Genomic DNA, 12,160 nt, shown 5'->3' with positions numbered 1-12,160 from the left:
GTGTGGCCTAGTCAGCTCCTTGCACTTCACTTTCTTAGTCCGGCGGCGAGTGGAACGTCAAGACGACGGCCGGACTCCTCCGTTGCCTCCCCGGACAGCGTGTTTGTTGTGTGGCGCTGCGCACCACCTGGCGGACAGCCGTGGACACCCTCACCCATCCGGCAGGGGCCAAAACTGTTGGTGGGGGCCGGCAGACGCGGACGCCGATGGAACCTGAGCCCGTGCTGGACCAGCGTGTCCAGACGTGGACGTGTTGCGTAGCGTCGCGGCGCGGCAAATGGCGAGACAGATAACCAACCGGACGGGAACCTGAGGAAGTAGTGGCCTAGTGGGTGAAACCTAGCAGTGCTTATCCAAATTCGTTGGCCATTTTTTGGTCGAATTCCTCGGCTGGAGCCCGTGGATCCCTCCCTTCTCGACGAGTGGGCAGCGCCGGCGCCGGCCCGTGTCTCCCCCGTCGGCGTCGAGCTGAATGTCTCTTGCACCCCCGGAGAGGAATACATCTGCAGCAACGGCCGACCGGCCAGCAATCAATGAGAAAACGGCGTGATTTGTTTACCCCGATCAAGTAGCTAGATGCACACATCACATGGCCATTGGTTCCCATCAGCGGTAAATCTAGAAAAAAATAATTAGGTGTTTCGAACTGGTCCGCTAGAGTTTTGGATATCTCACTTATTGTTTTTTTTTTCTTTCTTTTTTGCCCCGGCGACCTGCGAAAGGCCGTGCTCAGTGGTGCTTACACAAACATTCCCGATTCTCACAAGCACGAGGAGTTTGGACCCAACAGATCGCTGTGATCTTTGCAAGTTGTAGAGATTTCACTTGATTCCGGAACATGGTCTGTACTGTCTAGATGGCAATGGCCGAGGGAGCGTGCAGTGCTCGCAGAAGCATGGTGGGGGTGGGAGGGTGGCGCATAAATAAACGTCACGGGCATCTCGCTTACTGCCCACATGCTCTTGTCAGGAAGGCATCGAGTGATTGAATGCGTCAACCAGAAAAAAAAAATGGAACAATCCTGTACATGTACAGTTTACTTTATCATGTACTTGTACATGTGTAATGATGAAGTTTTTTTTATCATCAAATGTGCAGGATTATGTAAAAAAAAATCTTCAAGAAATGGAAGGGAGAAAGATGCTTACAAACCAAACCACAAGACAACGCGAGTAACCATCGCCACTAAGCTTGTATTGCTTCTGGTCGTCGGAGCCCGTCCCTGAGAACGCTTGAAAGTTTCCACCGCCACCTGCTTGATTTGCATCACTCCTTCACAGCAGGCTTTGATATTCTTTTCTGCAAAATCACCCAGCCCAGGATTCAAGCTATGCACGGATGTTTTCGATCAGCACAGATGGATCTTCAATCCACACGCCTAATCCCCGGCCTTCCACATGGACCAGCAAACAGCAACACACCGGACCATTATCAGCAAACTGTGCTTGGAACGAGGTAAGCAGGTCATCCAGCAGTATGATGCATTTCTATGCAGAGACTTGGTTTCTTTACCAGAGAAACCCATGGATGGCCAAGAAGTAAGAACAAACAGGAAACACCAGGCAGTGAATATCAGGTGTCAGAGGTAAACCAGTAAGCAGACAGAGGCTGATGCGGTATAACCACTTCGTTTCTGTAACTTACAAAGTATATTTGGCAAATATTGGGTGCAAGAAATAGCACCATGGATTGGACTCCAAAATCTATCAAACGAAAGATGATTAATAACCAAAACTGAGGGAACAAAACCATAACATTAAAAGCTCACTAGTGCTAACAATCCACGGTGGGTAGTCTTCATACCCTGTTACTGACTGAATACGCTACTTTGACAGGTCTACCTTGCAGTTCAGACTGATTCATCGCTACAGCTTTCTCAAGCGACTCGTCATCTTGAAAATCAACATGGCAGAAGCCACGAGAACCTCCGGTTCTCCTATCAATGGCAAATCTTATCGATGCAATCTTCGACGATTTGAAGAAATCCCACAAGTCCTTTTCTGTAACATTCCATGAGAGATTGCCAACATATGCCGAGAGGCAGCCTTCAGACTTCTCAGGGTCAGTTTGGAACTCTGCCTTCCTTTTCTTATTTGAGCTGGCGGTCACCCTGCATCTTTCAACCCTCATAAATCTGTTGCCACTGGACATGTAATGTATACATTAGTAAGAAAAAAAACATTGGCCAGTGTGCTGTCATGAGTTAAAAGAGAAATGAATAGATGCACTAAAGCTTACATTTTGAATCCATCAAGCTCAAGAGACTTTATTGCAACTTCGTCAGACTGCAATGACAGAATGCAACAAAATCAGACTTGTCAAATTCATTTAGAAATGCCATATAATTGCAGGAACCAACTTTTGAAAATTACTTGGCTTTCTTAATCGACACTATTAGGTAAGTATCACCTGGACAATACAATAAACATACATAGAGAAACAAGTATTGGTGCAGATGGGAAATAGGATGAAAGGGGTCCCAGAATTAAAAGTTTTAGAACTTCAACAGTCAGCAAATTGGTCATGATACACAGTGATCTATGCTGCATAGAAAGTCAAGGACTATAATAGAGGATCCTTGGATGAGGAACACAACAAAACCGAACATTACAGTGCCCATGTCACTATCCATTGAAGTAAATGAAACAATGAAGCGTGCGTGCCGTCTAAAAAATAGTCCCAATAAGAGCAACATCCTAGTTGATCGTGGCAGCATAACAATTGTATGACAAGTTTCAGTTGATGATTCAGTTGCAAACCAGCAAGCCCCACACCGCTAATCGCTTGCACGACAACTTGAACAAATTCTTACGATATGACCACTGAAATAACCACCTCAGCATCAAGAAGGAAAGCAATACTGCGAGAAGAAATGTAATGTAATGCCTAGAGAAAGAAGCGTGGTAGGCAGGACCTCGAAGCAGACGAAGGCGAGGCCGCGGAAGTTGCCGGAGTCGGGAAAGCGAGAGAGCTGCACCGACCGGAGGGGGCCGTACCACTCGAACAGTTTCCGGATCTCCGCCTCTGTCATCGTGTACGGCAAGCCGCTCGCCACCACCTTGCCGAGCTCATAGCCCTCCGCCGCCGCCACGGTCTCCTCCGCCTTTGCCGCCTCCGTGGTCTCCTCCGCCGGGGGCTCCTGCTCCAGTTCCACCGACGGCTCCTGCTCCGGTTCCACCGACGGCTCTTCGGCGGCGGCGGCGGAGAGAGTCTGGCCCCACTTGTCCTTCTTCGGCTTCTTCCGCTTCTTAGTCTTGTTGGCGTGGGGCTTGGTGCGCGGAGCATGCTCCTCGGCCGCCATGGCTAAACCCTAATCCTTTCGGCCTTGGCCTTTGCCTTTGCCGCTGCCGAAGCGAGGCTTGTACAACACAACCAGCGTTTATGCCCCCATCTATTCTAGCGCAGAGCAATTTCAAAAAAGAAAGAGAAAAGAAACTTTACAATTTCAGCATTGCCACCAAATAAATTATACTGCTAGTTTTTAGCAAAAAAGAAGAAAAAATCCTGCTAATCTGCTACACTTTCGACCGTAGTCTATAGCCAAACAAATGAACGAGTCATGGCACTGAGATCTTTAGTAAGTCTTGAGAGTGATTCTTCAGGTCAGTGTTGCGACACTGCACTCTGATGTTCAAACACAGCAACCTTGCTATACTGCAAGGTAAAGGTTAATTTTGAAAATAAACTCGCACGAAATGCCGAGGTCTGAGGGGGCCACAGATCGAAAGAATAAACAGTGCCAAAAACATCAAAGAAATGCACAAAATTGTCCCATAAGACCGGTGTCAACCGCAGATACCATCATAGTTCCAGGGCTCATGATACCTGCTTGATTCTCCATTGCTCCTTAGCTTTGTAGATTGCAGTAGTCAATAAACAGTGCCAAAGCATGGTTATGTAGGTCTCGTAGAGCCCCGTCAATGATTTCATGGAAATCCTATGCGCTGACACACGAAGCATAGCAATACTACCCTCCCTGCATAGTAGTGCATTTTGCTGGACTCTTATGCCAACAAGGCTACACCCTCCCTGCAAATTTATACAATCGAAGGACAACTCCATCGAAACAAGAAAAACAGTTGAAACGCCATATGTTGCAAATCTTGGGGCAAACTTGTTTCTGCACATTTAGTTTTGTCAACAGCACACACATCAAGTCTTGGAGATAAACAGGTCAAAGCAAAGTTCTGACATTATCCCATAAAATGCACACTCAAACGGTTAAGAACACCGTTTACAGACACAATTGGTCCACAACGACGATATGTAATCTGGTCTTTCATTCAAGATACTAGCAACAACTATGCGGATGTGCAGCATGGATCCCTAAACGGCCAATGTTCTCAGACCAGCGCAGGATACAGCTTAGCCTGCAGCCTAACACGCCTCTTATATTCCATTGGATCCTGCAAACAAAAAATGAATGTTACAAGTATAGGACTAAATATCTGAACTGTAAGACTAAGCAGTGAAGTTTCAGACAAATAGTTGCCTCTGACAATAGCTTGCTGCTGGTTGATCACTTTTGACTAACCTGAATAAAAAGGTGATAGCCTTCGGTCTGAGCAGGGTCAGCAGGATTTGGCTGATCAAGCAAGTCCTGAATTCCTACGAGAATCTGCTTGACAGTAATAGCAGGTCTCCAACCCTGATAGGATGCAATTGAAACAGTAAAGGTAAGACCATGGCATTAAGTCTGACATTGCATAAAACTATACATTAGTTGGCAAGCTTACGCTGTCCTCATTAAGAATCGAAAGGCAGACTGTTCCCGAAGGATAGACGTTTGGATGGAAGAAACCCTGTGGGAACTTGCACTTGGGAGGTTTGCTAGGGTAATCCTCACTGAAATGAAGGGTAAGAGGGAAGTATCCACCTTCCCAATCAGTCTGCAAAAAGAAAAATAAATATGGGAATAAGTTAAAACTGTGATTTCTATTGCAAACAATTTGCATATAACTATTAGCAACAAAATAAGAAAACGTCAAAACAGCTGTGAGATTATTACTATTACAAGCTTTGGATAGAGAAAAATAAGGCTTGTCAAACCGCTAACCTTGGGCGATAATTTAATAATATAACCTCAACCAACAAATTCAAAGTAAAAAAAAAAATTCATTAACAGAAAAGAAACCTGTTTTGATGAAATTTATACTGCGCTGAACCAACCCAAGGACTGTTCCAAGGATTCTACCCAGCTTTATCTTCATTGTTCACACTTAGAGTAGATAAAGGCATAAAGCAAATGAGCCTAAATTCAATTGGTTGTCTTCTTAGAAAGCATGCTAGTAGCTCAAATAGGATAGGATGTTAGTTCAGTACTTCAACATTTCCTACTTAGTATGCAAAAGCTAAAAAAAATGCCCCGTGATCTGATGCTTCTTGTCGTCCAATAAGTAACATGCATCCGGCAAGCCAAAATGATATTTGCTGTTTATAGCATAAATTTCTTAAAAATTCTCCTATGTGGCTAAGTTTAAACCCACAGAATGCTTTCCTTTAGAGTTTCGCCCCCGGCATCAGTTTTCTCCACATGTTTTTTTTAGATAAGGACGATTCTACACATTAAAATCAAAGTACATTTTCTTTTTGTTCTTATTATGGTTACTGATTATGGCACAGTATTCACACGAGTTCCCCTGTATTCAATGGAACTACCCAGTAGACTTGAATTTTGTCCAATTTAGCCTGCCATTGTTTCAAGCATGTCCCAATCCACCCGTAGTATGTAGTTACCAAAATGAGCACAGCATCTGAAGAATCTAGGAAAGTCATCTAGAAATTTCTTCATAGAATTGAACACACACTAAGGAAACCAATTTTCCCCATGGTGATACCACAGAAAACCACCATAAAACATATTCAATACGGCAAAAGCAATGTCGTGTCCCTCAAACCAAGGACGGCATCCCAATAACAAAATGTAAACCACGTTACAATTTCTAAGATCCCCGTCACAAACAAAAAGAGAAACGCAAGGCACACAGAATAGGACTGGAAACGACACGGTAGTGAGTAGTGACTGCATAGGCAGACATCAGTTCAACACAAACCTAAGGCACGAATCTGGCATATTCTCCACAAGAGGGGCACGGAACTAGGAAATCCATCACACCCGATCTGATCAAACAGTGGGTAGCTAATGGGAGAGGCGTCAAATCGCCCCAATCTAGAGCTGGATACGAGGACTAGACGGAGCTGGCTTACTCCTTGCTTGCCGGGGATGGTGCAGTGCCAGATCATCAGGTTCACCGTCCCGTCGAGCAGCATCTCCGGTTTCGCGACAAAACCCTGCGCAACCACAACAAAAGCAGGTCAGGCACTCGAACCTGCGACGCGACATGCAGAGAGAGAGAGGGAGAAGAAGAAGAAGAAGAAGAAGAATTGGGAGAAGGAGAATCGAGAGGCACGTACGTGGGGGTGGTTCTTGCGCCACGCCTTGCGCTCCTCGGCGAGGCGGCCGCGCGCGATCCCCCCCGACATGACGGCGGCGGCGGCTTCTCCTCTTCCTCGCCTCCGGCTCGGGCGTCTGGGGGTTGAACTTTTCCGGGCGATGTGCTGCAGCGCCCGTCGCCCGTTCGTATTTAACGCCGCCCTCCATCTCCTTTTCTTTTCCTTTTCTACAATTTGTTTTCTCCTGGCAAGTGGGCCTCCAGGAGGGCAGCTTGTTTCGTGCGGGGTCGGCGTGTCAGGGACGCCCGTGACGGGGCTAGACGCGATGCGGCGTGGGCGTTTGTCACACTGCGCGGTTGGGACCAAGCGCGCTTGGCTTCCTTCCTTCGAGGCGAAGCTTAGGCCCCACCTTGCAGAGGCAGCGACGGTGATTCCATTTTCCTTTTCCGCTTTTGTTTGGAGCATCGGATGCCCATGGGTCAACGTCGCGAGAATTGACCCGATGCCGGCGGCGGAAAAGGCCGAGGTTCGTATTCCACGCCCTTTTCGTGCTTTGCAAACGGCCCAAGCCCCAATGGAATGGATTGATGGAATGGAATCTCAGCGTGTGCAACAAGATTGCATAATTTTTTATATAAAAGTTGTACATATATGTTGGTTTTGAAAAATTATGAGACCCTGTCATCTGTTACACTAGCTATCGTCCGTTTCAATGTCCTCAAAATTTAAAACATTAAGAAATAATTATAAAAAATTAAAAATTAAAACATACACATATACTTTTAATTTTTTATTTAAAAAATATAAAAACATAAAAAATCGAAGATTGCATGACTCTGGTGTGAGCGTGGCGACGGATGAGGAGCCAAACTTGAGCTTGATTTGATGCCACTGGGAATCAAGTCCTCCTTTTTTAGCTAGAAACCAAGTCCTCTTTGCTGATTAGAGGTGTAATTGGATTGGATATAACTCATTATATATTTTATTATATATTTTTTGAGTTAGAGCCGAATATGAATAGTATCGAATAATTATTATTTTTATTCTGTATCATATCCTATATTTTTTTATTTAGAGTCGGAGCAGATAATACCACAAGCTTTCAGTTAGTCGGATAGATAAAAAATTACTTTATTTGTATCCCATGTAATACATTAAATAATATAGGGGCAATTAAAGTGAGCATTCAGAGAATGATAATTGGTATGTGAAAAATAGCATTCAATATTATATGTCTACAGATATATTATAATCTACCTATAAATTATCATACTTTTAAATAAAATCATAATAGTCTTTCTCGTAACACCTAACATTAAGATATTTTAGATGGATATTAGTCATCATGTATTTTTTTTTCTTAGATTCAAAGTTAGACAGGGATAATATTGAATAACTATTATAGTATTCTATATTTATATCGTAAACCTTCACTTGGACGGAGAGACGGGAAATATCTATCTCATTTTCATCCCTATTGCTGCCGCTTGAGAATCGAGTGCTCCACCAAATATTTCATTGTACCTGCTTGATGGAACAAGTCATGTTCCTTTGTGGGAATTTGTAGTCAATTCAACTTTTGGACGAATTTAATCTGCTTTCTCTTAAAACTATGTGCTTACTTGGTCTTAAAAAAGAGACTTTGTGCGTATTCAAGTTGAGCAAGTGGTAAAATAAAAGCTAAGTGAGTGGTAAAGTTGGGGTTTGAGCTCAAAAAGTTTATCCAAGTTAGGCGACACTTGGGCCAAATACATACATGCCTAAAGAGAGCGCCGACCCGGCCGAGCTGAAGCCCCAAGAGTAGCATCCCACGGCCTGCAGTGTTCGAGTAGGCCTCCATTGGGCTATCGAACATACTGGGCCATCCGCCAGAAAAACAAAACGTGTGCTGCTCCTGTCCTGTCTTCTCCCATTGCTTGTTTTTTTTTTATTAGAGAAAACTCCCATTGCTTCGTTGTCAGGACTCTGTTCTTTTTATATATTGTTAGATAAGAGAATGTTTTGTTATTTTGATCTCTATATAAGGCATGTATATAATCATTTATTATTACATCATTTTATCTATGAGCTGCAAATAAAAATCCAGCAAATAACAAAAGTTATTATCATATTAGCCATAAATATAATGGAAAGCCAACTTAAAGAATTAAGTCTACTTACATTTACTTATGTTTAACGAATATTTTTATTATGGTGTTTTTCAGGACACGACACGTCCACCTCGTTCGATGTCTGGCCTCCTCCTTTTACGAGCAGCCTCTTTCTGAGTGAACGCACTCCTTCCTAAAACGAAAGGTGAACGCAACCTTGATCGAATTGAACCTTGTTCTTTTTTCAGGCCTAGATTGAATTGAATCGAATTTAAGTGGCCGTTTAGTAAAGTTTTGATTCTGTGGTAAAAATATGGTGAGAGTGACTCTATGGTGAAAATAGGGTCAAAATGATTCTGTGGTGTAAGTGATTCTATTTGTAAAATTATTTGGTATGCTAGTGGTGGAAGTGATTCCTGAAAGAATATTATGTTAAAATTGAGAAAAATCAGTCAGAAATCATGTGAAAACTAGTTTTTTCAGCTCCCACCTCAGTATATAAAACGGAAAGTGATTCTCGCGCGGAATCACTCCCCTACCAGCCCGTTTAGCAGCACTGGGAGCGATTCCAGCGCGAAATCAGCTCCCAGAGCTCTACCAAACGAGGCCTAAAAATTAGCTTAATTTTGTCTATCCCCGAACACTATTCTTTCTGGTCACTTACGAACACAATATATATATACTCTTCTTAGTAATAAATAGTAATCTAGTTAGTGTTTGATTCGTGAGATAGGATAAGATGGAGCGATTCTATTTTATTTTTAGCTATTTGGATGTAGTGTAGAGAGATGAAATAGTTCGAAATTAGATAATACTCTTTCTGATTGAAAATATATGTCGTTTTAGCCTCTCAACTATTATCTAAATATAAGTTATTCTCAAATTTTTATTTACTTTTTTCTCTTTTATTCCCTTCTTACCTTTGTTTAATAAATATTATCACTCTCACAAATGAATAAGTTATCTTTTTTAATACAGAATAAATAAAGGGTAACAAAGTCATTTAATCTACTTTCTTAATCTATGTGCACAAGTTTAAAACGACCTACATTTGCAATTAGAGAGAGTATTTTTAAATATTCGAGACAGCACCGTTAAAAAAATAGTGTAATGCAGCCATCTCACTTTGAACGTGATACTAACGATGAGTCCGAATAGTATCTCACTCATCAAATAGACTCGTTTTATCTCACTCATCAAATAAATATCTATATATAAACAAAATTATCTATATATAAATAAAATTATCACATCTTTAAATATATAAATATAATTATTTCATCTCATCTCACCCTCTAATCAAATACTACTAATAAATGATAGAGAAATCCTTAAATGCACATCTACCTAATAAATGAGAGAGAAAACCTTAAATGCACGCCTACCCTAATAAATGATAGAGAAAACCTTGCATGCACGCAGACCGACCGTTCGCTCAATCGATCATCAGACACTAGTACTGGTAGTAGCTTTCCTATATTGGCACGCCGTACAAGATTTAATTTGTCTACTAATTGCGATGAACACGAAGCAATCGTGTACAGTGCCAGTAGGTGTGGTATTGGTTGCAGACCGCTTCAAGAATTATTATTATTAGAGCTGAATTTGTTAAGTTACAGATGTAGATATAATGATACCAGAATATTTAGATCAGTCATTTGATTTCTATTTTAAATTAAAAAATAGTGACTCAAATAATTTTATTTTAGTCTACGATCTTAAAAACGGACATAGATTTAGAAGCTGAAAATCTACCAAATGCTGCTACACTCTCGATGCTAGTTTTTTTAGCATTAACTAGTATCCAGACGAAGAAAAAGTGATGTGATAAATAATTTAAAGATGGAAGAGAATGGATTTTTTTAAAGAAACTAGTTATTTGAGCAATCTTAGATAATTATAAGATAATAAATTATTTTAAGACTGATCTTAATAAACTAGTAAAACACGTAACTACATTAAAAACTTATTTCCAAATATTAACTTCTTACTATATATATCCTCTTAAATAATATCACTTAAGAAACAAAAGCACAAGGAATATTCGATCATGGACGTATCCTCGAATAGTACTGTAGCGAAGCAATGCTGATCTGACACCCGGATACGCCCGGCTTTGTGGCTATTCACGGGGACTGATCTGACCGAGCGATGGTAACAGAACCAATTCACGGGGCACTCAGCGGATGGATGGGCACCTCTCCTTCCTCGTCCTCATGGACTTGGTAGGTAGTAAACCAGGTCCTCATGTCGCTGTTTGTCTCGGTGCCAAGATATGGGCGGCTTCGCTATCCAAGTTTGATTGCGGAAATGGTGTCCATGTACTCGCTAAGATTCTTATTCCCATATTTCAAAACAGATGAGGGATTAGAGTTATATATAGGTATTAAAATGAATAATGAAGCAATTATTTTACATTTTTATTATCATTTATTATGTGGAAATAAGAAAATAAAACTTGTATTAAAAAAGAAGTTACTTAATAGAAAAGAGAAGATTGAAAAACTTTCATTAAAGTTATCTAGAAATGTATATATCTAAATATTATAGAAGAGAATAAGATATCTTAAATTTTGAGACTGATGGGGAATGGGACGCCTACCGGCCAAACAGGGCCGGTTCTGTCGCTCCGTTTCTAGCCGTGCGCCCGTGCCTGTGAGCGAGGAAATATCCTTTTGCTGAAGCAGCTCGCATGCGCGCCTCAAACTGCAGTCTAACGACTGTTCAGCCTCCGTGGCCAGCCAACGGTGACAGCTTTTCACGCTTCGCACCTGCTGTTATGGCATGGACCACCGACAGCCCAGCGCCCCACGACACGTCACAACTTACGTCATAAACCTAGCGCATATGACGTATATCTCGTTTACACATTTTGCTCGGATTTTTTAAGTGTCATTTTGCTCCGATTTTTGTTTGCTGGTTGTGTATTTGCCCCGGCTCTTCCCTTCCTTCTGTGCTTTAATTATTTTTATTTTTTATCATCGGCTCTCTTTTACTTAGGGATTTTTTAGATGCTATTTTAAAGAGGTGTGACACCGGATTCGAACGGTGGGCGTGACCACTCTCATAAGATATTACAGTTAACACATGATATTGCAATGCTTTCTGCACTCGGACCTTACACGGTATTTTGTTCTAAGAATCTGAAACCGTTCTTCTCATCTTAAGATGTGTTGGCCCGTAGTGTCGAATGGCCTTAGCGAGACAAAATGTGTTAGTCTCGCCCGTCTCATACCTCATCATAAGCAAAATCACTGTCCAATTCCTCAAAACAAATGAGTAACGTGCTTGTAGATTTGAGGGGTCGGATGATCAATGGGCCATCCATTCCCGATCCTATGTTCTAACTCAGTTGCTTGGATCGAGGAAAAAATGTGCTAGTCATTCGCCCCGTCTTCTACCTCATAAAAAAAATCTAATGCATGATGGGGACTCTTCGGGTGTAAATTGAGCTCCAGGTGTATGGACATCCATGACAGCATATGCGGACATTGTTTCTCTTCTTAGAGACTTTACAATGGAGGTCCCTTCCTAGATTTGTGTGGTTATAGAATTGGGCGCGAGCGTGGATCTTTTAGCGGTGGCTTCGATCACACCTAACATTCGGTTCATTTGAGATTTTCTTTCGGGTGTTGCTCTCCGTGTGAGGCTAGCCATGTAGTGGGGAAGTCGGAGCT

The 12,160-nt window shown here is 42.1% G+C and overlaps 2 protein-coding genes across 2 annotated transcripts; both read right to left on the bottom strand.

Annotated features, from left to right (window-relative positions):
- Positions 1–1,609: 1,609 nt before the first annotated feature.
- Positions 1,610–3,940, bottom strand: LOC133917029 (phragmoplastin interacting protein 1-like). The gene is made up of 3 exons (XM_062360968.1): positions 2,915–3,940; positions 2,239–2,285; positions 1,610–2,143 (listed from the first exon to the last, which is right to left on the bottom strand). The coding sequence occupies exons 1-3, from the start codon at positions 3,299–3,301 to the stop codon at positions 1,798–1,800; spliced, it is 780 nt and encodes a 259-aa protein (XP_062216952.1). The 5' UTR covers positions 3,302–3,940; the 3' UTR covers positions 1,610–1,797.
- A 154-nt stretch (positions 3,941–4,094) lies between these two features.
- LOC133917030 (SUMO-conjugating enzyme SCE1-like) lies at positions 4,095–6,574 on the bottom strand. Its single transcript, XM_062360969.1, has 5 exons — positions 6,415–6,574; positions 6,208–6,291; positions 4,737–4,889; positions 4,535–4,648; positions 4,095–4,406 (listed from the first exon to the last, which is right to left on the bottom strand). The coding sequence occupies exons 1-5, from the start codon at positions 6,481–6,483 to the stop codon at positions 4,344–4,346; spliced, it is 483 nt and encodes a 160-aa protein (XP_062216953.1). The 5' UTR covers positions 6,484–6,574; the 3' UTR covers positions 4,095–4,343.
- Between the last annotated feature and the right edge of the window lie 5,586 nt (positions 6,575–12,160).

The sequence above is a fragment of the Phragmites australis genome, chromosome 4, assembly GCF_958298935.1.
Source record: "Phragmites australis chromosome 4, lpPhrAust1.1, whole genome shotgun sequence".
Classification (NCBI taxonomy): domain Eukaryota; kingdom Viridiplantae; phylum Streptophyta; class Magnoliopsida; order Poales; family Poaceae; genus Phragmites; species Phragmites australis.
This window is presented reverse-complemented; position numbering and strand designations above follow the sequence as displayed.